Source organism: Osmerus eperlanus, chromosome 1 (genome assembly GCF_963692335.1).
Source record: "Osmerus eperlanus chromosome 1, fOsmEpe2.1, whole genome shotgun sequence".
NCBI classification, from domain to species: Eukaryota; Metazoa; Chordata; class Actinopteri; order Osmeriformes; family Osmeridae; genus Osmerus; species Osmerus eperlanus.
The window spans coordinates 12,967,440-12,995,163 of NC_085018.1; the positions used below are offsets into that span (position 1 = coordinate 12,967,440).

General features: G+C 44.1%; 1 protein-coding gene across 2 annotated transcripts in view; it reads left to right on the top strand.

Moving 5' to 3' along the window:
* The first annotated feature begins 995 nt into the window (after window positions 1–995).
* The window catches only part of arhgef3 (Rho guanine nucleotide exchange factor (GEF) 3), a 44,380-nt gene continuing 17,651 nt past the window's right edge, over window positions 996–27,724 (top strand). The window contains exons 1-3 of one of the 2 annotated variants that reach the window (XM_062460677.1): window positions 996–1,268; window positions 13,139–13,205; window positions 20,024–20,086. In XM_062460677.1, the coding sequence (XP_062316661.1) occupies window positions 1,234–1,268; window positions 13,139–13,205; window positions 20,024–20,086 (165 nt within the window). In that variant the 5' untranslated portion in view covers window positions 996–1,233. Of the gene's footprint in view, window positions 1,269–13,138; window positions 13,206–17,862; window positions 18,057–20,023; window positions 20,087–27,724 lie in introns of those variants that run through there. The other variant, XM_062460682.1, reaches the window with a different exon arrangement.

Genomic DNA, 27,724 nt, shown 5'->3' on the forward strand with positions numbered 1-27,724 from the left:
GTTTACTATTCTAAAATCCTCAGTAGATTGGGATTGTATTACGATATCAAACATTGTGAAATGGCTCATCTCATGAACAGTTTTTCCCAAAACAGAAAACAATTTCACTGATACTTTTGTTTGAATTATTTTGCCAAACCCCTCATTTTAAGATTTATTTTAAGAGTTGTGATTTCACTTTAACAGTATTTTTTTATGCTTTAATTTCATACTAGATAACTTCCAAGTCTAAATATATTTCAGAGTTAGGTAAATATAAACCTGTATGAATCCTCACATGTTTGGAACACATTATGTAGAGGTGAATTTTAAATGAAGTTTCAATATTTTGCTATTGTAAATATAACGTATGTGGTTTGGAAATATTGGTTCTATTAATGTGTTGTATTGTTGTTTAGATTATTAGTCTTTTTCTACATATATATATATATATATATAACTTTGTACTGTTTTATAGTACCCCAATGTAGGAATTAGGCATCAAGTGAATAAACGTTTTCTCTTTCTCCATAAAGCATGTATGATTCTTTCTTAATGACCTCAAACCTTTTGATGTTGCTGTTGCAGTGTCAAAATTCATCCTTTAGGTGGCAACAAAGGTGTATGATTATAAACATAAAAGTATCATGATTACATGCGATTTTAAGACAGTTAACAATGTTCATCTTTGCTACATTTCTTCCAAAACATTACTTGGATGGAAGTATTTGTCGTAGTATATTTTATTACTGTTATTTTCTATATAAATGAAGTTATATTTGCAATTGGGTAATCGGTGCATTCATAATTTTATTTTAGATTTTTTTGGTTTGAAAACTCGGCTGTAGAAAGTAGACTTTGCCGTTTGAGCTTCCTCTGAATCAAGCTGAGTAATGTCCATTTACATTATCTCATTGTAAAAACCTCAGTCACACACTTGATGGGCGGGACTTCGCAGATGCAACTCACATAAGTCTATAGTCTCTGTGCGTTGAAGCGTCAATGCATGAAACAACATCAAGCAGAAAGATAACAAGCTCATGGCTCAGCAGCGACAGCGCAACTTCAAGGTCGACTCTGAATAGATGTAAACATCGACTTCGTATATTGACAAAAGAATAAACTATTCACTGATCGGATAGATCGGAGTTTAAGCAACAGTTTATGTATGACAAGTGAAGCTTCCCTTTGTTTCTCTGTCTATCAAGCGTTTTTTTCTTTTTCGGACTACAGCGTATTTCAAGATCTAATCACATGCAAACAGGTGATGGAACCAATAAAGTTTCAGGGTAAGGTAGGCTAATACAATTTGCTCTCTGTAACCTTTCTATAACTCCATTGTGTGATATGCCATTAATCAATATAGGCTACATGTCACTAACTCGCTTGTAACATATTCTATTGAATTGTAGAATTGTAGACTACAACTCAAACTGTGCTTTAGTGACTACAATGCTGCATTTGTTTATAAGTTATCAAACCAGTGTTTTTTCTGATCATCTGACATTCACTGAATCTGTGCAACCCTGGACAATAAATCATGCAGAGAATGATTTCACTTGTGAACAATATCACCTATAAATCTCTCTCTCTCTCTCTCTCTCTCTCTCTCTCTCTCTCTCTCTCTCTCTCTCTCTCTCTCTCTCTCTCTCTCTCTCTCTCTCTAGTCTTAATGGTTAAAACGACAAACTTTAGGATCCTCTCTGTTCTCCATGACTCAAGTTGTTTCCCAAGTCAACTGTGAATCACACGCTGTATCTTCTAGCATGGCCTGACATGTTAGTTGACCTCAGATGTTGCACGTCTGCCAGTCTTTCGTCAGGTCTTTGTGCCTTGCTTACGACCCTCTGACAGAACAAACACTACATCAAGGTGTGGAATGGTTCTTCTTTGTGCCTTGTTGACATGAGGGGACTACGGGGATGGGGGGAGAGTTTCTGTTCCATTCTATCTCTTCCCACTCTGTGGATGACGGGGCCATGTGACAGACCTGAGGAAGAAAGGAAGTGAATAAACCCACTCATGCACTTCTGTTGATCGGGGACTTACTGGATGGGAGATTCCGCTGGTACATCTATTTTAGTCCACTCTGCATTCATAAGTTGTGTTCAGTGTTCAGTGTACATGTTAATGGCGTTATACAAGTCGTTTATCTTTTCAAACGATTTCTATTGTAATTTAAGAAGTATTTTAACGTCAGCATGGTTAGGTCTTGATCTCAAGAAGACATGTCTTGTCTAATCAGCAGGTGCTGTATCTGGAAGGCCCCAGGGTCCTCTGTCTGTCTGTCTGTCTGTCTGTCTGTCTGTCTGTCTGTCTACTCAAAGTCTCAGCCTTGGTGCTGCATACCAGGATTAGGCTGGTATTCCAGAGGCTGCAGGTCAGGTTTTGGGAGGGACAGACTCCGGGGGGGTCGCCCCCCCCCCCCTCTCTCTCCCTCTCTCTCCCTCTCTCTCCCTCTCTAATTCAACTGTTTTCTCTCTCTGTGAGGTAATGGCAGGCAGGGGAGATTGTGGGGTCCTTATCAGAGTGCTGTGACTCAGAGATAAGTAGGGAGCCCTCCTAGGGTGAACCTCTGCAGGGGGCCTGCCCTTCTGGAACTGTGTGGCCACCTGCTGAGTGGGAAACTCCTTATCTCTTAAGTCATTTGTTCCTTATTCGTATTTTCGCTTTTCATTCATGGCACATTCTCTTCAGCCATACACTCAAATGTTTATTCCCTATTAAAAGTTACAAAATGTTGGCTTAATCGAAAGTAAGTCAACCAGAAAGCCTGGGGTATTTTTTACTCTACAGCTTTAAAGGGAAGTGAAAGTAAAATTTCCCTTTATTTTCTTCCGCATAAAATAAAGTCCATTGTACTGTAGACCATTTACATTTGCTGTACATTTACTGTATATTTACATTTAGTCATTTAGCAGACGCTCTTATCCAGAGCGACTTACAGTAAGTACAGGGACATTCCCCCGAGGCAAGTAGGGTGAAGTGCCTTGCCCAAGGACACAACGTCATTTTGCAGAGCCGGGAATCAAACCGGTAACCTTCAGATTACTAGCCCGACTCCCTCACCGCTCAGCCACCTGACTCTCCAGAAAACCAACGTTTTCTTTTTAACTTAAATTAATATTACAACACGATTGGATTGCACGACAATAGTTTAGTCTTGAACCTAGCAAAAGGTTCACACTACATACTCTGTGACGGTCTGTTTGTGTGGGAGGTGAGTAAGTAAGATAGCTGTGCTGGTTCCCATAGGAAAGTATCTGGAGAAGTATGTGGTGTCTCTGGTGATGAGCACTGTGGTCAGGTCTGGTCTGGCCTGGTCAGACTCTTCCTGCCAGATCAAAGCAGAGGGCGGGGTCTGCATGTGTCTGTCCCTGCCCCAGCGCAAGTACAGTGGCCATGTTGCACCCAGATGTGTCTGTCCTCGGGTCGAGCCGTGCATCGCCACGGCAACATGGAGAGGATTCAGCCCGTACAGTGCTCTTCTGGCCTCCAGCCAGAGGAGCCTTCTGCCTAAACACAGGGTTTCTGTTTCAACGGATCTGGCTGAAGGAAGGCCTGGTGCTCATTCACACTGATCCCAGTCTTCAACCATGACTTCTCTACAGAGAGCGACAGGCTCTGGCCAAGCAGATAAGCAAACATAATGGGAGGGTAATGCTTGGCTCGGCCCCCCAGGCCCAGAGGCAGGACGGGCTTTATCCTCCCTGAATCTCAACATGAGAGAGAGAGAGAGAACTGCAGAACAGATTATATCAGCACTCTTAGTAAAAACCTCACCCCCACCCACCGCTACCGCCACCGAACAAGCCACTGGCAACTCCTCAGCCTTGGAACATCAGTTTTACTCCTGTTTACCAGTTATGGCCTGGTAGAGAGGAGGGAGGGTAGGAGCGGGGTGGTTGGTGATTGGCAGGGCTGGGTGGGAGGTGAGCCAGGTGGGCAGGGGTACCGACCTCACTTCCTTGGAGGGACGATGGGAAGCTCTCGTCAGGCCAGCACTAACAGCAGGTTGACACGAGGGATAAATATACATGAGAAAGGGTTCTTTGACTCGCAGAAGGCAGGTGGAGGAGTGGAGATGAGAAGTCTTATCACAAAGAGAGATAAGAAATGTTTTACTGGTATAGCTCACCAGCATTGTATGCTAGTGTGTGTGTGTGTGCGTGCGTACTTGCACGTGTGTGTGAATTTGTTTATGTATCTATGCAGTTGCCATCTACACACAACGTTGTCTCCCCACATTGACCCTATCTCGAACCCAGACGAATCTAATTTTAGTAAGTAACATTTAGGGAGTCAAATGATGTAATTATTTGTTCAAGAATTTATTAGGTGACCTCACCTGGACTGTTATCGGCGTCTGATAAGTCTGGTACACTCAAGATAACTTAGGCCTGAGGTGCATTTTACTGATTAAAGTGTAGGCCACTTATAGCTTGCAGAGTACATGTGAAGTAAAAGTTTGGGTTTGTGGCCACAGTCACTTCAGAGCAGCAGCCGTGTTAGAAACACCATCTATACTGTGAACTTTTGCTCCAGACAGTGACTCATGGGTTCTGTTGTAAAGATGGACCAGCCTTTCTTCCCTCCCCAGGGGCGATCACTGCTCTAACCCAGCTGGATAGGCTAATTCAAGGGCTTTGTTGCGTTTACATCACCCATCCAGCCACGTCAGATCAGTGAGAACTGATGGAGAACTGAAGAATACATGGGTGTTAATGGGTTCAAACAGCAGTGTGTGCGTGTGTGTGTGTGTGTGTGTGGGTGGTGTGTGTGTGTGGGTGGTGTGTGTGTGTGTGTGTCTGGCGCTCTGTGGCAGCAGTTACATGGAAGTCATGCTGTTTCCCTCTGTGGGGAAACGGAAGATGTGTGTTGTTGGAAAGAGTTAGAGCAAAGCTAAGGGCAGAGATCCCTGGGCTGGGAGGCTAACAGACTCATTACTCACACACACATACACACACACACCATTACACACACACATACACATAGTCTTATGGGTCTAAAACTCACACTAAACACCCAGGCCCTCTCTACATCATGCTCTCGTGTGGGAATTGAACACCCAGATGGCTCTCATGTTGTGTTGTGTTGTGAGACCACTCCCTTTAATCCCTTAAACACAAAGAGCACACTGAAAGACATGCAAACATGCAGACATGAGCATACGCATTATATACTGCATACACACACTAACACCCACACACACACACACTAACACACACACTAACACACACACCCACGCAACACATTGAAGTCACAAACAACCTTTCAATAATTCAGCACGTCTTGAAAAACAACATTCATAGCACCTCTGCCATTCCATGTCCAGTATGTGATCTATAGGCCTGGGGCTGGGCCTTGGGATTGGCTAGAGCGGTTAGGGTTAGGGCTGGGCCTGGGCCTGGGGTTAGAGCTGTTCTGGTTTGGGCTAAGGCGGATGGTTTGTAGTGGAGAGCAGAGGATACATTGATCCTGGATCCATGAAATAAATATGACTGTTTGACCTGTCCACCCCACCCCCAGTCCAGTCTCTGATACTGGATATCCCCAAAGGAGAACACCATTCCCCCACAACTACTCATGTCATCCTCTGCGGTGTGAAGAGAGACGTTCTAAGACAGGAACATGAGAACCAAGGATCTGACAAGGAGCTGGGATGCACGGACTGATGCTGGGAAGGGAGGGCAGCTCCACATAATACACAGTTCAGGTGCATGTTAGCAAACAGAACTCTTTCGCCTTTGTCTCTGTGTGTGTGTATACTCACGTACGTACACAGCCAAACACAGGGCACAGTAGAGGGAGACAGATACCGATCCTACTTCCCCGCATGGCTCTGTGACAGTCCCCAGAGGAAGAAAAAAAGAGGTTTGTTTTCTTTCTTCATGTGTCTCTCCTCGTATCATCCGCTGTTCTACTGTATGAAATATACAGTAGAGTGTCTCTGTCTGTTCTTTGATACAAGTGAGCTGTCATCTGCTGCTGTATGCTGTATATTCTGTTGATGTTTAATATGTTTTAGTACAATACTAATAACTATGTTTCAGTTGAATATTAGCCATTAGCGTGTAATGTTTTGGATGGTGACTGAGTGTATGGTGAAACATGGAGAGCTACTCTATAATTGTACCTGGATAGGTGAGTTACTGCCATATTGAGGCGTTGCCGTGGTAACGGCTGGCAAGGGGATGAGGTCAGCCACCAGAGAGGATGCAGCTGTACGGATAGGAGGGGGAGATGGGTGTGTATGTCAGTAGAGGGGAGGTGGGTGTGTGTGTGTGTGTGTCAGGAGGGTGTGTGTGTGGGTGTGTGTGTCCGTAGAGGGGAGGTGTATGTGTGTGTGTGTGTCAGGAGGGTGTGTGTGTGTGGGTGTGTGTGTCCGTAGAGGGGAGGTGTGTGTGTGTCAGGAGGGTGTGTGTGTGTGGGGGGGAGGGGGGCTGGTTTTCCTGTTGCAGGTAGAGTGATATTCAAAACTGAATTCTCTCTAATACTTCTGTCTCTTTCTCTTCTCCAATTATCAACCTTTACAACATGTTTTTTCTCTTCCCTCACAGGGTTAAAAAAATTTAATAGAGAAAATATAGCTCTCTTTGATAGCTTTGGTTAAAAGCATATCTTTGGTGGAATATTGTCTTGGTCTAGATAATGGACGTTTACCGTAGTTAATTTGCAGCGTGGTTCAAATGAAAACCAACATTCATGCCAAGACTGAGTGCTGTCACGCTGCCATTTCATGTGGTGGTGTTTACTATTTATAGACCTGGGGGACTGAGACTAGCAATCAGCAGAGGAGTGCTTTAATCTTATAATTATACATAGATAGATACACACCAATCCCTTCTCCCATGCACACATGGGCCACGCTCAAAGTATACTTACAGCTTTTGGCCACTAGGTGGGGCTAGAGTTCATTGTCAGGAAGAGTTTAGGCATACTGCAAGCTGCTATTGTAGCATTCTTTTGTTTACTGGAACCCGACTCCAAAAACCTCCTATGGCAAGTGCTGGGTGGTGTTTTGTGTTAGTATTGTCTGATCATGACTTGATTCATCTTAATTTAGTGAAGTATTGAAGTAGTTACGGAACTTAACATTATGTATCATTTAGTCAGCTGGTAGATTAGCTGGTATAAATAGAGAAACATGGGGATATGTGGAGCGAGAAAGATAAAGAAAGAGAGGGAGAGAAAGAGGGTGAAAGACTCAGAGAGAGAGAGAGAGAGAGAGAGAGAGAGAGAGAGAGAGACCGTGAAAGTGGTCATGAAAGCAGAGCTTTCCCGATGATGACTCACATAGTAGCCCTGTTGATTTAAAGTCATTAAATCAGAATCCTTATATGGTCATCTCCTGCTGGGGTCTTTGGGGACCCAGTCCATCTGTTTTTTTTTTTTTTTACTGCAATAATGACAGCTCATATTACATCTTCCAGCCAACATGGATTCTGTACCTTCACATTCATTTGAACTCTTAAAGATGCGTTTTTCTCTGAGATAAACCTAAAACCATGCTCCATTCAGTATCATTGTGTGTTGTAGGACAAGGCCATCAGATGATGAAGTCTCTTGATCAGCCAGTCATGTCTGTTTCCACAGCAACCACTGACCAACACAGGCTTTGGCTGTCAGTCTCTATGGTGTCAGGGCACACAGCATGGAGATGAAACCTCGGACTCTGTATTTTTAGACAGCCGTTGCTCAGCACGGGGTCCTTGGAAGGGATTTGAGGATGACGGTGAGGTGAGGTGTGGGTTGAGGGTTGAGGGTCCATTTCCAGGCTGGTTATCTGAGAGGATGCGAGTTATCAATATGTGCACCACAGCGTCTTTGCCCAGCTTGACCTTATCTCTCGCCACTGCCAGGCACTGACCCCTGGGACTGTGGGAAAGAACCCTGAGCATGATAAGGCAAGGGTCAAGATGGACACACATATTACATCACACACACACACACATACACAGACACATGAGTGTGAGTGTGAATGTAAGTGTACAGGATACTACATGTGTGTGTATCTACAGTGTCATATGTATTGTGTCTACTAGAGTATATATAGTATATATAGTATATAGTGTTGGTGTGCTGGCTAAAGATTGTGCAATGAGGCCACCAGTGCTGAGAGGCAGAGCACGATGGGAAAGGAAGGGAGGAGTCCATTAGCTACCCAACACAAACCATCTGAAGAATGCCAGGGCTCTAATCCTCCGGTGGAGGGGCTCAATGTGATCAAAGACAAGAAGGAAACAGACAAATAAGATACACTTTTACCTCTTGCTGGAGATAAAAGTAAGCTCTTGATGATAACGGTTTTGAAAGGGAAAAAAAAGCACTATTGCAAAACACTAAGTGGTTTATCCCTTGTGCTGTGCTGTGTGTGCAGTGCTGTATTTGTACGTGTGTGTGTATGTGTTTGGACCATAATTCTGCTGAGGATGTTTCCAGCAGTAAGGAGGTAAATCTCAGAAGACAAGACACACGTACATCCACACAGACGTGCTGGAACATCTGCCCGCTAGGTATCAGGAGCAGCCTGCTGAGGTGATCTCTGGAATGTTGGTATGCCGAGGATGCTGGGTAGTTTCAGACACGGGACATTCTTTGCTCTGCGTCCTTGTTTACCAAAGTCATATCCTGAACACATAGACCAATCGCAGTCCCCCACAGGAGCCAAGGCATCTGGCTGTGCAACCAGTTCTAAAATGGTCTTCCACTAGAGCCTGCCATAGACTCTCCATTTGGAGTGGTTTCTGTTTGGTCTTCTGTGAGTCTGTAAAACTAAGCCATGAAAGGCTAAAGACCATAGGATTCTGGCCTCAAGGATGGTAAGGGCCTCTCCAGAAAGCTCAGCTGGTTTAATGGTTAACTCAGTTGTTTCTATCATGAGCTCTGACATACACTCATCTCCCTCCCCCTCCCTACCTGATTTCACTCTACTGTGACCACCCAAACCAGCCATTTGATGTCTTTGTCATCCTGTCTGCCTAATGGTCTGTGACTCACCGTGGGTTTAAGTGCATCGGTGGAATCCTCGTTTTTTTTTTTACAAGGCTTTGAAGAGTCACCAGGCCAATGGTCCACTGTGACATCAGTTGACTCTAATCACCTGGCCCATTAGCCACAGGTAACAGTATGAAGCTAGGAGATGAGGGAAGTTCACATGAACATGGGGGATTATGTCAATGTCAATTATTGGACCCAATGATGTAACCCCATTTAAGGAAGTCAACAAATGTTAAATTGACCTGGATATAGGTTCAGGCAGGAGGACTCAGTATGACTTTACGATACTTTATTTCACACTATACAAAACACGATTGTACATTTGATTTGGCATTGTGGTTCTGCTCGCATCGGCTCCCTGCCGCATCCAACGAGACACCGTCTCGACCTCCGAGCAGAGAGCAGCGACGCATTCCCCCTGAAACAGGAAACAGAAAACAGAACCAAGGCGGAGGCAGCAGGAAGACTGAAGTCTATGTCGCACTAGCGATGCATATGCCGGGAACCCCTTATATACCCCGCCCTATTAGGAGGGAGTGCCCTGCGCATAAAATGACGCGTTGCTAGTGACGCGCTATGTCTCACGTCCTCCTTCATGAACCAGCTCCGCTTGTTTTGCTTTGGCAGAAGGATTTTGTGTAATACTCATATATTGTGAGTGTACTGGACACCCTGACAGCCCCCTGCCAAGCACGAGAGCGCACAGGCTCTGTTGAAAAGGTTTAGTGTCAGGTTTGGTACCTGGTCTGAGCAATAACAACTATAGAATTCAAACTTATATTTAAATAATATTCTCAGAGTAAATGATAAGCAAAGCTTTATAGTTGACCATATAGGACATTGTTTGTTCAGGATTCACGCACGGGTCATCCACAATAACTCACCCACAATTAACTAAACCCACACATCATCAAACAACTGTAGTAATCAACCTTGTATCCCTATTTTCTTTAAGACCTTCTTAACAGTTGACACACTATAATCCCAAAGTCTTTGGTCAAGTACCAACTGATCTTTGGTCAGACCCTCATTTTGAGCTTCTTCGACCTGAAAGACCTTACATACTTCTGCTGGAACCTTGACAGTCTCACCGTATTTCTGTAGAACTTCAAACATGGCCACCAGGAGCACAAGTCTGGGATTGACCACCACCTTGTGGCTCCTGAAACTGCCCTCCTGGACAGCTTCTCTGTAAACATGTTCCAGGAGGTCATTCTCCTGTCCACTGAAAGGCCCCTTATCGTGTTTCAAAACTGGTGTCTCAAGGAATACCTCGGTCTCTACCTGGAACACCGAGGCACCTGGGTGCTGCTCCTGCAGGTGACTCACGAGCTGCTGAAGTGACGAGCGCTGGCAGGGGACGAAGAGCTGGTCCACATCAGCCAGGAGCACGTACTGAGAGCTGGACATGTTTCTGTACATGCACTCGTTCATAACACGTATTTGTCCATTGAGAGGAATGTCCCCTTCGAGCTCTTCGGCCTTCCATCCAGTGGAGGGGTTGAGGAACTTGGTTATGTGCCAGGGGACAATCTGCAAGGGAGCCCTTGTGAACATAGTACTGGAGAACCTTCTCCATGTCAAGGCTACAGCTAGTGAGGTAGAGAAACACCTTCTGCACTCCGAACAGCTTGTAAAGCTCCATGATCTGGACAAACTGGTCTGTGTAACGCTTCATCCCGGTTCCTCGCTGCAAAACACATCAGCAGCCAAATACGAGGGGCCGTAATGGACACTGTTTGTTTGGACCAGAGCTACGGGTTTTGGAAATCTGTGTCCTGAGCAACATAACACACAGTATAAGGGCATTGGATGGTCTTTGTTTACTATAGTTACAATGTGTGTGGCTCCATTCTTTCTGTAATCCTTGAATGCAGACATCATTAGATGCTTTGAACCCTCAACTGGTGTCGGAGTGTCCTCGACCAGTTGACCAGGGCAGGTGTGGAGAGAAGGAGAGATGAACGCTCAGCGTTTGAATTGGGTATGATGTTTCGGAAGATCACCCATGTCCCTGGGATGCACAGACGAAAGATGAAACCTGTTTTCCGATTCCTCCACATTGTGTGCTCCATGTTTGCCAGTCCCAGAGGCCTGCTAACATGAGAACAAGGAGTGTACAGATACAATGTGGAAGAAAACCGAACATACAAAACTAGGTGTACTATGACCTAATTTTCTATTGAAAATATTGCACTTGGAAGGAGGAAGGCTTTGTTACAGTCAAAAACATGAAAGGTTTTTTTCAAATACACAAAACTTAAATCTGACCGCAAAAATTGTTATCCTCTTTCCTGTTCCTGCAACAGCTGACTCTGATGGTATTTTTGTTTAATTATGATCCATGGTAGATCACATCACATCAGGCATGTTTGAAATCAATAAATAGCAGCTGTATAATTGAAACCTTTACCTTCTATGGGCCTGCTGCTCCGCTGCTGTCCTGCCGTCACCTGTGTCTGCAGCCGAGTCTGTCTGTCCACGTCCCGGAGCCCCCCACTCAGCCCCGTCTAACCTTCTTCACATGGAAGAGATTCTGATCAGGACGGAACACGGCTTCAGTGTCAGATCCCTTTTCTTGCTCAAGTCGTTTGTAATCAGAAATGCTCCGGTCACTTGTCGCGTTGTAGTATGTATCAATACAAAAGCTTACACAGAAGTAGAAAGCTTCAAGTCGGCAGCCTACTTATGTTATTCAGCAAGGTACCAGTTTGAAATAGTCAGTGTTGGGGGAAGTTACTCCAAAAAGTATTATATTATGTTATTACTTATTATTGTTCAGTAAGAGTAGTGTGATTAAGTTACATTATTACTTTCTGTACAAAGTAATATTATTACTTATTATATTACTTTTACTCAGTGTGCGAATTACGGGAATTACGTGAATTAAAGGCAAACAGTAGGCTACTGCGCCCAGGAAGTGTTGTTTAGGCAACAATCTGTATTTATAAGGCTATTTAAGTCCTTTGTTGAATTCATGCAGTATCTCTCTCTTTCTCTCTCTCTCTCTCTCTCTCTCTCTCTCTCTCTCTCTCTCTCTCTCTCTCTCTCTCTCTCTCTCTCTCTCTCTCTCTCTGTCTTTTTACACAAAGTCTGATATGTGACCACCTCCATAGGTGTGTGATCTTTACAGGTTTCATTTACAGGCTGAAGGGCTTTTCAGCTGATTTGACTCACGTGTATTTCCTAGCTTATTACAGCCATTGGTTTTCTTCCTATTGCCTCCTTGATATTTTATCCTCAAACGTGAGTGAGGTGTGAACTTGCCAGAATATAGAGCCATAAGTCCCCACAACAATATTTTCTTGGGCCCCACAATTTTCAAGTGCTATTTTCAGGGAGTTTAGGGTTAGTGCTAGAGTTAGTGTTATAATAACATTAAGGGTTCAGGTTAGGGGTTTGGGATAGCACGATTTTTAATGGGTGTTAATAGTCGGTCCTCACAGGGAAAGTATGAACCTGTGTGTGTCTATGATGATGTGGGACAGTAGTTCCAGAGTTTGAGCAAGCAGCTGAAAATCTAGTGGCCAGGTGGCAAGCATCAAAATCACCTCAATGACAAGCCCCGTTAAATGATGTAAAGTAATGTACACATGTGGTTTGTGTGAGGCTGTGCTTTGGCATATAAGCCAGTTTCAGATATTAGTACCGTATACCTAATTGATTGAATTAGCTGTGCTGAAGACCTTGTGTTTGCAACAAAAATGACGAAATCAAATGAAATAAACACATTCTCACTGTCACACTAGAGTACAGAGTGCCTGCTTTGGATTTGTACGTTTTCTGTCGTTTATTTGAGATCACGACCTGTAGGTCACACTTTGATTGTTCTGTTTGATCCTATGTGGTACTTGGTCTGAAAAGGAGTCACCCTGTAGATAACTTGGCTGCATCATACAGCTGCTGTTTTACTGACTCCATTAGTAGCAGGTGCGGTTCCACAAGCGCTCAGTGTTTATGTTGGGGAGGTGGGAGGATTTGGAGGGTTGTACACCACATCCTGAAGTTCAAGTATCTGAGGCAGTAAGAGGTCCATCCCTGTCTCAGTCATGAAGTGATGTCATCCTTCTGTCCTCCAGGAGGGACAGAACAACGTCATTGTAGGAGCGCTTCTTTGTTTAGACTGGAGGGTTTAACAAGTTTCCTCTCCTCCCTGCAGGCCGACGGTCCAGAAGAGAAGCTCTTTCTCTTTCCTTCCCTCCCCTGAGAGCTGGATGTTTCGAGGGGTGAGTGCCAAAAAGCTCAAACCAGTCAGCTAACCGAACACGTTTAGTGTGGTATTCCTTACCGCCGTCTGTCTGCATGTCATCACGTGTACATGCATGTGTGTGTGTGTTGTCCCCAGGAACGTGTGTGCTCGCATTCTGCCTCTGTCCTCCGTGTTTCTTACGTAACCACGTGATCCTCATCTCTGATTTCCACTAAGAAAATAAGAAGAGAACTTAAATGGCCATGTTCGAATCACATTTGGAGGACATTATGTCATTTTCAGCCAGGAATAGGCCGCAGAGGGAACATTGCGGAGTGGGATGGTAAATAGAGTGTGTTAATAGACTGGAGCTCGGCTGTTTCTCACAGCGGGTGTCAGAGGCAGGATGGAAGGTGGAAGTGTCTGTGTTTTACTGTTAGTTCTTGGAATCGGTGTTTTTTTCAAACCAATGATCCGTTTTGTCCAAACAAGCATTTTTTATATGTACTTCAGACTATTTGGTTTGACTTCTTACCTAGCTTCAACATCTACAGTAGGAGGGGATGTGTTGGTCTGAGTGGGGTCTTTCTGGTCGGGTCTGAATTGAACTGCTTTGTCTCCCTCAAAGCACCATGGGTAATTCTGCCACCAACCAGCTCTCTGTCTTGTTTTCATCTGATTTAGTGTTACTCAAATGTTACCTTTTGCCTTGACATTTTTTGATAGTCGTTTTGTATGTATTTGTGTTGCTTGAAATGAATGTCATTCTACCCCAGAATCTGAACCTTACCCTTCAGAAGTTTAGAGAGAGTCATGGCTCATACTAGCCCAGTAGACATACAGTCTGGTGCTGGATCAGCCAACAAAAACATGCCCCCCCCCCCCCCCCCCCCCCCACACACACACACACACACACACACACACACACTCACATGCACACACTGGCACGATGGCAGCCTGGCATCACCCAGGCAGGGATGAGCTCAGACCCAACCCTGTGTATAACCCTAACCCAGGACACACAGAACCCTGTGTGCTGCCAGGCAGACTTCCTCTGGAGCCTCTCACTATGGAAGGCCCAGCAGTGAAGGTCAATACATGTAAATCACCTGAAGAGGGCCTTGTCTAAATAAAAGTCTTGTCTCTGCCCGATGCTTAGGATGGTGCTGAATACGTCCCAAATGGCAGTAACAGCATCTGCATGAAACTACAGTCAACATTCTGGAAGGTCCACAAGCCCAAGTGTCAATATTATTGTCCACTTCAGTGTGTGCTCAGGATGGGAATGTAAATGTACGTATTAGTGTACTGTGTAATGTACATTGCAAGCCCACATTGAAATTCACCTTCTGTGCACACAGTGAAGTGGCCAATAACATTGGCACTTAAAATTGCATAGATTCTGTAAATACTGCGGATAGGCAGCAGTCTGCCTGGCAGCAGCAGTGTGTGTGTGTGTGTGTGTGTGTGTGTGTGTGTGTGTGTGTGTGTGTGTGTGTGTGTGTGTGTGTGAGAGGGTGTGAGAGTGCGGGTGCTTGCGTGTGTGTCTGAGTGAGGACAAAGGGGCCGTTCAGGATGACGGTCAGGGTTATCTCCCCATCACCTCCCACTGGTCCACTGCACAGCACTTATCTACTGTCCTCCTATAACCTGGCCTAGCTAAAAAGACAAACAGGCAAACAGTACGCACACACACCCACATACACACCCTTACGATAAACTATTTGTAAGACTTTTGTGGATAAATGAAAACAAATTGGCTGTTTCCAAACATCCAAATTGCACTCCTGTAGAACAAAGTGGAAGCATTGATAGTAACTGACAGTGTTTTAAACAATGTTGCAACACGCGCACACACACACACACATACACGCACGCACACACACGCGCGCGCTGCGCACACACACACACACACATATGCACGTTTTCATTGTTTGATCATATTTTTCTTCTCTGTTTGGTTTTCCATGATTAAATCCATTGCAGTTACTTAGTGTAGCCTGGCCCTGGTTTACATTGGCTGTGGGGGTTGGATGCTATCAGAGCCAGTACCGAAGTGTGAAGGGAAACAGTATCGTTGCTGCCTGCCTAGCCGGTACATCTGACAGCGAGAGGGGTTTGCGGAAGAGACTTTTCACCAACAGAACCAGAGCCAGGCCATATCTGATAGTCACGATAATGACTTATGACTCATGTATTATGATTGTTTGCTAAAAATAGTCCAAAAACAACAGCTTTTCAACTCTTTTTCTGTTAGAATAAACTGTTTTTACTCTCTTATGATTCTTTTTGAAAGCTAGTAATATACACTATATATCATTCAATATACTGTATATATATCATATATCATTTAATAATAAATAATATATATATATATTTATGTTATGTTTTATATGTTGAAATCGCTGGACTTCATGCCTTTGTATTTATTTACAGTGCACTTAAACAAAGTACCTGCCTGCAGAAATTCAGTTAGAAAGCAAGGAGGAATTTGGAGAGCTGTCCAAATATGTCCAGACATATTGACACAGTTGTTGCAACCTGTCCATGATTTGCCTAATCTCTGTTTCTGTGATTGCTGTAACTATTTTACATGTATTTGGCTGCTTGCTAAAGCTAAGAATGTAATAACCTGGGGAATCCTAGAAAATGCTGTGTCAAGTTCAACCAATCAGGCTCTGGGTTTTCCTTCCTGTGGTCTCTGGGTGTCAGAGGGAACTCAGTGTTGCTATCTTTGAGTTCTGGGAGTTACAGCTCTAGAGGAATTAGAGTGTCCCTGGTCTTGGCCCCGCTGTGGTAATGCTTCAGCCCCTTCTCACAGGGCGACTTGACCAGGAGTCCCTCCCTCCCTGGATCATCTTCAAAGGCCTCCTTGTTGTTCAAGGAAATACCCAGGCTGTTTTTCTGTCAAGGGGAAATGAAGCCATGATAAAAGTAATAACCTGCTATACTGTATGTGTAAATATCGACCACTGACTATTTTCGTTCTCACCACTGGTCCACTGAGCAGGAACAAGCTTCACATCAGCTTCTTCTCTCTCTCTCTTCATTCCTCTGCCTCTCTCCGTCGACTCCATCTAACTTTGTTAATTAGAAACAGAGCATTTGCCTCTCCTTCTATTGCTTAAGATAGGAACCGGAGTGAGATCCTACCAGGAATGTTCTCCAGTGTTCCTCGTGGGAGTACAGTTTGTACAGCCACTCATCTTTCTGTCCAGGAGATGACATCTCTGACCTTCTTTCCACCTGTATCTCTTCTCATCTGAGGCAGGATGACACCTCGATTTTGACTGTTTGAGTAACGTGTCTTCGTTAACCCCCGAGGTTAATCTCATGGCTGTAAATCAAGCAACTGTTTTTGTACCAGCCACCCGGCTGTGTTAGTGTTATTTACAGTCATACTGACCGTCATACTGACTGACTTTACTCAACGATGAGGACATTTTCCTCAAAGCTTTGGAGGACTAAGATTATCTTGCATCTATTAGATTTTACAGTAAAGCATGTCATGTACAATACAAAACATACAGAGAAGTTCCCTCTCACAATTATACTGCATTAATGTTGTATATATTATTTTTACTGTTAATATCAAGCAGTAGTTGTTTTCAATCAATGATCGATTGAGTAAAGACACTGTTCAGTAGTTGCCTCAGGATAGTTTTTATAATCACCAGCACATACTGTACAGTGCTGTGACCCAGGGCTACATTTCTCCACTAGGGTACATCACATACATTTCCCAAGGAGGTGTGTCTGATAAACAGCACAGGTTTATGTAAGACATACCCAGCGCTATGTCTCCTTAAAGACGTCGGTTTACATTTTCTGTCCTCCCAGACAGGAAATGCTTCAGGAAGTTCTTATGCTTCCAGGAAGTCTGAGTCACAGAAATGTCTTGGCTTCCTGTTCGCACAAGCAAGCACACCCTATTTGGTAAAAAAGAATCACACACGTCATTCACCAAGATGCATGCAAAAGCTTAATCCCTTTGTCACATATGCCAGGTAGTCTATTGTTTGAGAAGTGAAGGTACAGCACCAGAAAGTCCTCCATTATTGCCTTGAGTCCAGTAAAACTTACAAACAGCAGATTGAGCTCAAAGCTTAGAGTAAATACACACACTGTAGCTCCACTGGCATAGTTGGATGTCCCAAAGAACATGGACTTAAGTGGAAACACAGCTTTTAAAGATCTGATGGAGGCCTAGATTGGCTGCCCTGTATTGACACAGCATTGTCACCACGCAGAGACTAATGGTCCTCATAGAGAACGTTCCAGAGCACAGGGATAGTTGGAGCTCTGCTCTCTGTGCAGCGAGGTGACCCTGCCTGCCTGTCTGTCTGGGACGCTGTGTCAGAGACCCAAACAGCCAAGCTGTCTGTAACCAGGGCTCCTCAGAACCCAGATTTAGCTGCAACCTTGTTTCCCCTCTCTCACATCCTGTTGTGAAGCAGGGCTTGTCGCACATGGGGCTTTCGCCTCTCTCTCTCTCTCTCTCTCTCTCTCTCTCTCTCTCTCTCTCTCTCTCTCTCTCTCTCTCTCTCTCTCTCTCTCTCTCTCTCTCTCTCTCTCTCTCTCTCTCTCTCTCTCTCTCTCTCTCTCTCTCTCTCTCTCTCTCTCTCTCTCTCTCTCTTCCTGCACATGAACTCATCACACACAGACGCAGGCTTTCTCAAGTGCACACACTCACTCTCTCTGACACACAAGCGCACTGTCACACGCAAGAGGAGGTATACGAGGAGTGGCGTGTTGAAGGGTGGGGAGTTGTGGGTTTGCCGGTGGCCCTCAGTGGGACAGTCTGGGTGGACGTGAGTTTGGACTGGAGGGGAAAGCCACAGCACACAGGTCCTCCATGATGGGCTGCTGCCTGTTCGTGCACCAGCGGGTGAGTGACAGAACGAGTGAAGATGTGAGAGAAGAGGCGAGCGAGGGAAGGTGTGAGGGTCGATGTGCGTGAAGGTCTGAGAGAAGGGGCGAGGGAGTGAGGGTCGATGTGCGTGAAGGTCTGAGAGAAGGGGCGAGGGAGTGAGGGTCGATGTGCGTGAAGGTCTGAGAGAAGGGGCGAGGGAGTGAGGGTCGATGTGCGTGAAGGTCTGAGAGAAGAGGTGAGGGATGATGTGAGGGAGGGAACATGTGATGGACAAGGGGAGTTAGTACTGTGAGTGAGTGAGATCATTATGATGTAACATTTTACTCTTTGAATGTGTGTGTTGCAATATGATAATATCCTCCTCGACAGTTGTGCTTCTTATTTATATAGAAAATGAACCTGCTTTCTGGCTCTCATCTTAGACTCCAGGTCTGACAAAGTTGAACTGGTTACATAACTGGTAGAAGTCAATGGCACAGAAATTGTCAACAGCTTCTTGTGAAAGCTCAAATTGATTGTACGTACATAATTAATGTGAGGTCATTTCTTGTTTGTTATCATATGGTACATATTGTTTCCTTCCCTATAGAATGCTAGTGCAGTATGAACAGTGCTGTTTCCTGTAACGCATGATGAATATTTATTTACTGAACCATCTATCATGTTTAAGGGTTCTAGGAACCCAGATGAACAGCTGGTTCGTCCTCATGAACCCAGTGTCCTGAGTGGTCAGGTGTGCTTGGGGTGGGGCTGAGGGTCCATCCTCTCATTCGTCACTCTGCAAAGGAAGGGTTTGTTCCTGGGGCTGCTGCACCTGCACAGGACCCTCCCCAGAGCTGGCTGGTTGTTCACTAGGCTTCTACATTACACCCCTCTGGGTGTCCTGAGGTGTTAACAGGCTTTTAACATGTTTGACACCGCATTGCTTTGGCATATGAATCAGTTCAGCTACATGTTCTGTCTGTAACGAGACCGCCTGGGTGAATCCGTAAATTAAGAAATTCATTTTTTTTTTTATGTTCCACTAATTTGTCAGACACTGAATATTCTGTCGGGCCTGGAAAAAGGAGGTGGGGACATTCCCGATAATGAGTCAACTACATATTATTGTCCCCTTGATAATTCTTTGAAACAGAGCTATTGCAAAAATCTCATCTAAATCATATAGTTTCGGTGTTAGTCACTATTGCAATTGCTTTGCAGGCTCCCACACTGTTTTTTGCCTATGTAGCAGAGACGAAAGCCAAGTCCTGTGATGTATGCACAATATATTAAGGTACTGGATATCTCAAAGATATATATCAGCGTTCATGTACAGTAGACGTCAGCCTCTCACGTGGTCTATTGTCCAAGCTCCACTCGTTCCCTGAACAATGGTCACTCCTACTGATGGGAAATGCTTGTTGTCATGGAAAGGTAAACTGTTGTGCAGGGCAACAATAACACAGCAAGGCTTGCACTGGATACAAGACAGAGAGAGGAAAAAACAGCGGATGGTATCAATTTAGGTTAACTGCTGTGGTACGACTGTAAATGGAAGAATGGGGGAAAAGCCAAAACCATTAGATGCTGCCGTGTTTTACTCACTGTAACTTTTTCAAATAGCCTTTGGCACGTATTTCACTAATATCCAAGCAAACTCCCTAACAGAGAATTTTGTATATTTAAACCAGATATTTATCAAGCTTCCTGCCTCCAGTAAAACCATTTGATTTTGTTTTACCTTTGAAACCCCTCAGGTATTCTTGTTAAGTGCTTTCTTGGAAAAATACAAGAATTTGGGTCAGGGTGGGCTAACTGCAGTCTTTTAGCTACAGCATGTTCAGTAATGAGGACTATGCTGCTCATATATTGATCTTTATCTTGCCAACTCACCCATTGTGTTATTTCTCCCTCTCTGTTTGTGTGTGTTTGTTTGTGTGTTTTTGTGTGTGCCTGTGTTTGTTTTGGATGTGTGTGTGTTTTTGTGTGTTTGTTAGCAGAAGAAGAGGAAACAGGGGAAGAGAGATGTGGACTCCCTCAGTCTCTGTAGCCTGGACATTAATGTAAGTACTCCTCCATCACATTTAATAATAACACATTTAATTCATAATGCGCTCTTTATTATCAAGGCAATCTACAGGTTTTAAAAATAAAAACAACAAAGCAGTACACAGACTAATACATAGAACAGTACTTAAAAGTGCATACAAATAGAAGTATTATAGAAGAAAAGCCTTCTTAAAGAGAATTTCTTTTATACTAGCTTCTAAAACATCTATTGACTAAGGTGCTCTTAGGCAAAGAAGTTCAGGCAAATAATTCCACAATCTGATGGTGCAGAGCTGAAGGTCCAGTCCCCCATCACAACCAGGTTTGTTCTGCGGGGTGAAGGAGGAAAAGGTTCTTTGAAGAGGCGGGAGGGATTGTGGAGCGAGAGGAAGATGCTGTTTCATGAAGACATTTGAAGGTTAGCTTAAGGGTTTGATTTGAATCGGGTGGGAGATGGGAAGCCAGTGGAGGGAAAGGTGGATGGGGGTGATGTGGCGGTATACTTCTGCACTTTATCAGGAACCGGGCGGCATGTTTGTAAATGTACTGTAGCGTATTTGGACTCCAGCCAGTGATCCTGATGAGAAATATGTTACAGTCATCCAGTCTTGAAGAGACAAAAGCATGGACGAGTTCCTCAACATTTGACAGATTTGGCCATTTGGTAGCCGATACCTCTTCTCTTTGGGAACATTTACTTCTTTCCATCTCTTGCTCTTTTCCCCTCCTCTCCTACTATATCATTGCTCTGCCCCCCATTTACCTTTATATTCCTCTTTGATGTCTCTGGCATTAACTAGTGATGAATCCGTCTTTGACTTATCATCCATAAACGAAAAATCTAGCAATTATTTTCCAGAACCTTCTAATTTTTCCGTTGCTCCGCTCTCTGGCTGGAATTATGTTCTCAACCTTAATGATAATGATGGTAATAATAACTGAGATCTCCCAGACATGAAAACACCTTTGATGAGATCTCACAAAGCACATCATAGTCTTCCTATTCCCCAAAGGTCAAACAGGCTATTTATTGCAAAGCCATGGTAATAGTCACACATAGTAGAAACTCATTTCCTCTCCTTTGTGTGTTCACAGTGCCTGTTGTGACGTAGCTAACTCAGAATCAACGCGTCAAAAATAGGGATTTGATCAAATGGCTGAGCTTGTTTTGGGACATACATCATCGAAGGGGATAGCAGATTTTTGTTACAGAGGTGAACGATCCCCTGCAGTTGCCCAGGAGCACCTTGTTACATGACTAGTCTCAGACATGTTTTAATGTTTGCACTCGGAATTGGTTACAGGCTCAGATGCGACCTGTGTCAAAATATAGTCACCCTGTCAGCTCCCACCTTACCAATCAGCCATTTTGCAAATCCTTTTTTATGTTACGCATCATCAATTTGTGCTGAGAAGAACTTCTTTAAAGGCCAGTCTGAAGGTGTCTTCTCCTTACCCAGACAGCCCAGAGAGCAGTCGAGTGGGCAGGCAGGATAACAGCCTCCCAGAAGATGACTTATAGCTCCCTTGAACTGTGAAGCGGCTTCCATGAGTGTGCTGGCTGAGCGAGGGAGCGTGTCTAAACAGTGAACCTGAGGAATCTTCCCCCAGGGCAGTGTTGTGGTGTGGGCGGAGGCTGCAGGTCCAGGGTGGGACAGGAACCAGTCAGGGAGTCCCTGGTTGGGGTTTTGAGATGGATGTTGCTCAGTGGCCTTGGGTTGGACTGTGATTGTCAGGTGGGGGGTGAGGATATGGTGGGGGGTGGGCTTGGGTGGGGTAGTGTGGTCATATGGAGAGGTTTAAATTAGGAGCATTGTGATGTTACCGACTATTGTTAGTGTAGGCTACAGTACCTCTCAGTCATCAGTTCTTTAACTCAGTGATTCACTCAGACAGAAATACAGTAGATAAGATCTGCTCTGTGTTGATACTGGAAAATGACTGCAGATGAGTTCATATCAGTCATTGGAGTTTTATTAATAACTTTCATTAGTAGATTAAAAACATATTGTATGTTGTACAGTAGAAATACTTCAAATGATTTTGACCTGTTCAGAGATGTGAGAACAATGTCTTGACTCTTTCCATTTATAGGAACCATTTAGAATATGCGTTTATCCAAAGTCACGTACATAGTTGTTCATAAAGTAACAAGAAGTGCAAAGTTCCAACAGTATTATAGTGATTAGTACCAAGGAACGGTCTGTGTTTTGGCCCGGTATTGTAGGACTTCATAGTCCTGTGTGTTTTAACCCCGGCCTTCGTGCTGAGCTGTCGATGGCAGTGCAGGGGCAGAGGAGCAAGGTGACACATCTGTCTGGCCAGTGCCCGTAAGTGACCGGCCAGCTCACACAATAGCCTGGCCCGTATCAACTGGGCAAAATGCCTGCTGGCGGGGAGCGCTGGGAGACGAGGCCAGCAGCTCAGCCCTGTTTCAGTCCCCACCCACCCCCCTGCCACCACCCCCACCCCCCTGCCACCATCCCTGCACACCCCCCCCCCCCCCCCCACCCGTACCCTACACAGCCATTGTTTCCCTCTCCTGGTCGTCAGGGTTTCCTCCACAATCAAGGTATTGGTTGTTATCTAGGGCCTCACAACAACAACCAGGGTGACTGCCGGTCACTTATCTACAGGGCAGCTCACCAACTGGGCTTCAGATCAGATCAGGGTTCGTAATGAACTCCATACGATGGCATGCTTTAACTTTAAGGGTACCCAGTATACAAGCTCAGTAAGTTGTTGATGTATTTTTATGACTTTAACCTCGTCCTCTGTGCACGTGAATCATGAGCCTAAAAAAAGCCTGTGAAAAATGAGCAAATAATCTGGCAAGCGCAAGAGGGTTTCCAGAGAAAACTACTCCGATCTGCTGTGAACAGTTTAATCCTGATTACACCAACAATAGATGGATTTCAGTGAGCACCTTCACGTGAGAAGAGAAACCACAAATAAATCCAATCCTAGATGACATTATAGAAGCTGACTATGTCATGACTAATAGCCTCAAGCACAATGAATGGTTGCCTCCCATGCTAGGTAACTGAATTGTCAATGTGGTGATGAAAGGCAGTCCTCCATTGCTACATAGGCTACTTTTGAGAAATTCTTGAGCCTGTTTGGAGTGCAACAATTTTTATTTCAACATTATTCTACTGGTGTCATTTCTGAAATTCTCATTCACATAAAAGGATTTCAAATAATATTTGACCCAAGTTTAGTAGGCACTCCAAATAGTGTTTAGCCTAAAAGGGGCTATTAATAACACAGGAAAGAGCCTTAAAACAAGCCTTAAAACCAAATCTACTCTAAACTAGCCTGGCCATTTACACTAACAGTCGAACATAAAAATAGAAATCTTGGAGTAAAATGGGCAACACTTGGAAACATTTATAATGTGTTACATTGTATAGTCTGGCCAAGTTTGCCCAAGCCATCAGAATCACTCCCTTGACATGATATAAAACTGCATGTACAAAACTCTCAAACAGAACCTGGGCCCATCAGCTGACCCATGAGCTGGGTGCAATATGACAACACATCACTGGTACCTAGTATGAAGATATGGTTCTGTTTAGATTTGAATTTGTTCTGCTCCCCATTTGTAAATGAGGAACAGAAACGAATGTCTAACCATTCAGATGAATAGTAACTGAATAGTCCCAAATGACACTCAGACAGGTAAAAACCAACAAGAAAAATCTGTGTGTTTGAGTATCAATAATATCTTGGCAGAAATTACTATATTCCAATCAAGTGTATACTAAGTCTAATCATGATAGTTTTTTTGTTGTTGTTTTTTTTGTTTTTTTACAATTTGTAACAGATAATTAATTAAGGGCAAAGAGACAACAAAACTGATCCTAAACACAACTAACTTGAGAAAGGACCCCTAAAAGACAAAACGTAGTGTTTAAAGGGGTCCGAAAGCCAGAACAGTGATCAGTCTGTATGGGCAGGAAGAGGGTGCTATCTGTTCATCAGCAGGTCTATTTAAGGATAAGGGGTTGTACTTCCTGTGTTCATCAGCCAGTCAGAGAATAGAAATGGGTCTCACAGGAAGGTGTACATTAGCTGGCATCCTATACATAATTCTGACACTAGCTAACTTGGGGGTTTATGTAATTGAGTCAACACAAAATCAATTCATTTAGACTGCTCATTAGCCAATCTGGGGATGTTTTGTTCAAGTCAATGACTGATGGATTATACATTTATACATAAAGGACTACTAGAGATTCTCTAGTATCCGACTCAGTCCTTCCTCCTTCTAGGTGTAACTGGACTGGCTGGGAGGTCCTACTGTCCATCCCAGATTTTTTTTTTAACCCATCATGATGTGTGTAAACAGATCATATTTGGCGATCCCTATGACCAAGTGGTCCAAAAAAAAAAAACATTGATGTGTAGGTTGAGTGAGTGTGTGTGTTGCAGGGCTAGCCCTTGAGGAGAGCCCAAGACTGCTGAAGCTATGAGCTGGCAGCCAGGTGTGCCGGTCAAACCAAGGTTAGATGAGGCCATCTGTCTGAGTGTGTGCTGTGTGTGTTTGTTCCTGTACAGGTTGTGAGGGGAACAGTGAAATTGTGGGTTATAAAAAGGCGTTCTGGGCAGCATTCCTGTGCCTAGCGTGCAAGAGCGTTGGGGGATTCTCGTCTGCACTGGTTATTGAGCCTCGGGGAGACAGACTGCTCTTTTGCTGTATAAATACCAAGTGGTACACACACACAAACACACATACACACTCATACAAGATTTTCTTCAGACATCCCTGACTAGTCGGACAAGGTGGACAGGATGATGGATGGACAGGGACAAACTCTCCTTGCAAACACCAAACCCAGTCTTTAAATACCTCTGGCCTGGGGACAGAGCTGTTTATGAACCCATCCGGCTGACTTCCTAGTTCTCGCTCTGTCCTCGTGTTCTCCAAGTCTCCTTAGAAGCAGCTTCAATGAAGACTTCCCATACAGAGTGAGATTTAGGTCTTGGAACAGTCAGTGGCATGTAAACAGCCCTTCTGTCATTTAGATAAGTGAGAGCCGAAACAGTAGCCTGTACTGGGCCAGAGTCTCCAGAGGGAAGTTTCCAGTGAGATTCCATTAAGAGACAGCGTTATCTGTTGTTCAACTCGCTTTGAGTTTGGTTGTGACTTGACACACACAGAGACAGAGGTAGGAAGGGGGGGGGGGCTACAGCTGGAAGCCGTTCCTCAAAAGATGTGTCGTCTTTCTGTTTGAAAGAGCGAGATTTTTTTTCAATATCTCTTATCAGATGAAAGGAATAAACATGACCTCAAACCCAGCTTTTAGAACTTGGCTTCAGAGACTGTTTCTCTCTTTCCCTGTATCTCTGTGCCTGTCACCCACTGACCCAATGGTAACCCCCACCTGGCTCTGGCCCAGATACAGTGTTTGATTCAACTTCTCCCCCACCCCAAACACCACAGTAAAGGCATTTGGGCACTTTGATGACGGCGTCACACTTACTTTCTCAGCCATTCCGCCCCTAACCTAGTTTTTTCACCAAGTGCTCCATCTCTTTGTCCACTCTTTGTCTTTCTGTCTGTCTTTCAGTGTCATCCCAATTCTTATCATGGGATATGTTTTTGTGCACCAGAACTTGCACCACAGAAAGCCCAGAGAACCAGGTGAAAACCTACATTCTCTCTTTTTCTCGCATTCTCGTTCCTCTTACCACACACCTGATTATATACCAAACCTGTTCATTCATAATCATTGTTATACGAAACAGTATATACTGGAGTGTTTGAGTACAGAACTGGGCTTTGATTGTAGGATATTGTGGTTTCCATATGTTAGTGAAATACCCAGATGCTTATTGTCTCCAGCATTAGGAACAACAGTTTCATATTAAGGTTCATTATAAAGAAGGAATAAGAGGTGGACTTACCTTGATGTCGACAGGATCATGCTCACCCTACCAATTCATCAAGGGACGGAAACCAATTATGGAGCGATTTAATATTAGACAGAAGAACTCAAATATCCTCCACAATTTCTCAAATGAATTTTCCCATTGTCCTCGTTCCCCCCCCCCCCCCCCCTTCATTATTTTGGAGATTGTCAGGCCCTCGACTTCACCTGTAAAAGGTCACAGGAACTTGAAAAATGGTCAGCAAAATGGTCACAGGAAAATGGCTTGAATCCAGTGTGCTTATTCAGCTCTTGTCAATGGTCACAATGGGAATATTAGGCACAATGTTGCTGTAATCCTGCTTGTTTGTAAGGAGGCGATACTGGTCCTTCAAGCAACACCATGATTAGATTGACCATGGATAACAGAGGACCAAGAGAAGGACTGAACTCTGAAGTAATACACATACAGAACATTTGAATGAAGGGTAATTCAGGGCTTGAAAACAGGCCCTGTGGGGCTAGAAATGTAATTCCAACATGAAAGAGCCGTTTTGATATATTCAGTCAGATAACAACCACATAAACATTACGTGAACTCTCAGACTCAGTTTATATAGAATACATAAAAGAGGATGTATCAAATGTACTGTGTGAGTTAAAAACAAGATATGCATTGTGGCGTGTGTAGTCACAGACATAGCACCAACATGCTGAGTAGAACCGCAAACGGTTCTACTCAAGTTAGCTTTATCAACCTTGTCACATGTGTCCTTGGGGTATGGAGGTATCTTGACTTGGGTTGTTTAAGCAGTCAGCAGTGTTGTGTCTGACAGGGCCCTAAGCGTGGTTCCTATAGGGTTGCATAACGCCTGCCTTGTAGTCTACTGATAAATAGCCCTGAGTCTGGCATGTGTGTCTTTGTGAGTGTGTGTGTGTGTGTCTTTGTGTGTGTGTGTGTGTCTTTGTGAGTGTGTGTGTGTGTCTTTGTGAGTGTGTGTGTGTGTCTTTGTGTGTGTGTGTGTGTCTTTGTGAGTGTGTGTGTGTGTCTTTGTGAGTGTGTGTGTGTGTGTCTTTGTGAGTGTGTGTGTGTCTTTGTGTGTGTGTGTGTGTGTGTGTGTCTTTGTGTGAGTGTGTGTGTGTGTGTCTTTGTGTGTGTGTGTGTGTCTTTGTGTGTGTGTGTGTGTGTGTGTGTCTTTGTGTGTGTGTGTGTGTCTTTGTGTGTGTGTGTCTTTGTGAGTGTGTGTGTGTCTTTGTGAGTGTGTGTGTGTCTTTGTGAGTGTGTGTGTGTCTTTGTGTGTGTGTGCGTGTGTCTTTGTGTGTGTGTGTGTGTCTGTGTGTGTGTGTCTTTGTGTGTCAAGAGCGTGTGTCTTTGTCAAGAGCGTTTTTGTGTGCTTGTGTTGTGTGTGTGTGAGCAAAATAGTTTCAAAAAAAAAAAAAATACAAATTAATTATTTAAAGTCCTAATACAAGAAGGATCCCACTCATATTATATTCTCTTACACAACAGATACCTGCAAAATAAAACATGGAATCAGGATAATTACAGACAGCAAAAATACACAATTCACAACTGTGACGGCAACGTGTTTCCGCTGCAATATCCTTCTGTAGGGTCCAGATATGGAGACCATATTGAAAGAAAAAAACAAACTGCACTGGTCTGTATCATTGATCAAATTGACAAAAAATAATGACATGCCCTAGGAACCTCAACAGCAGAATGTGGGCTGATAGTGTTGAGAGTACGACCCCAGGGAACAGCTGGCTGAAAGGACC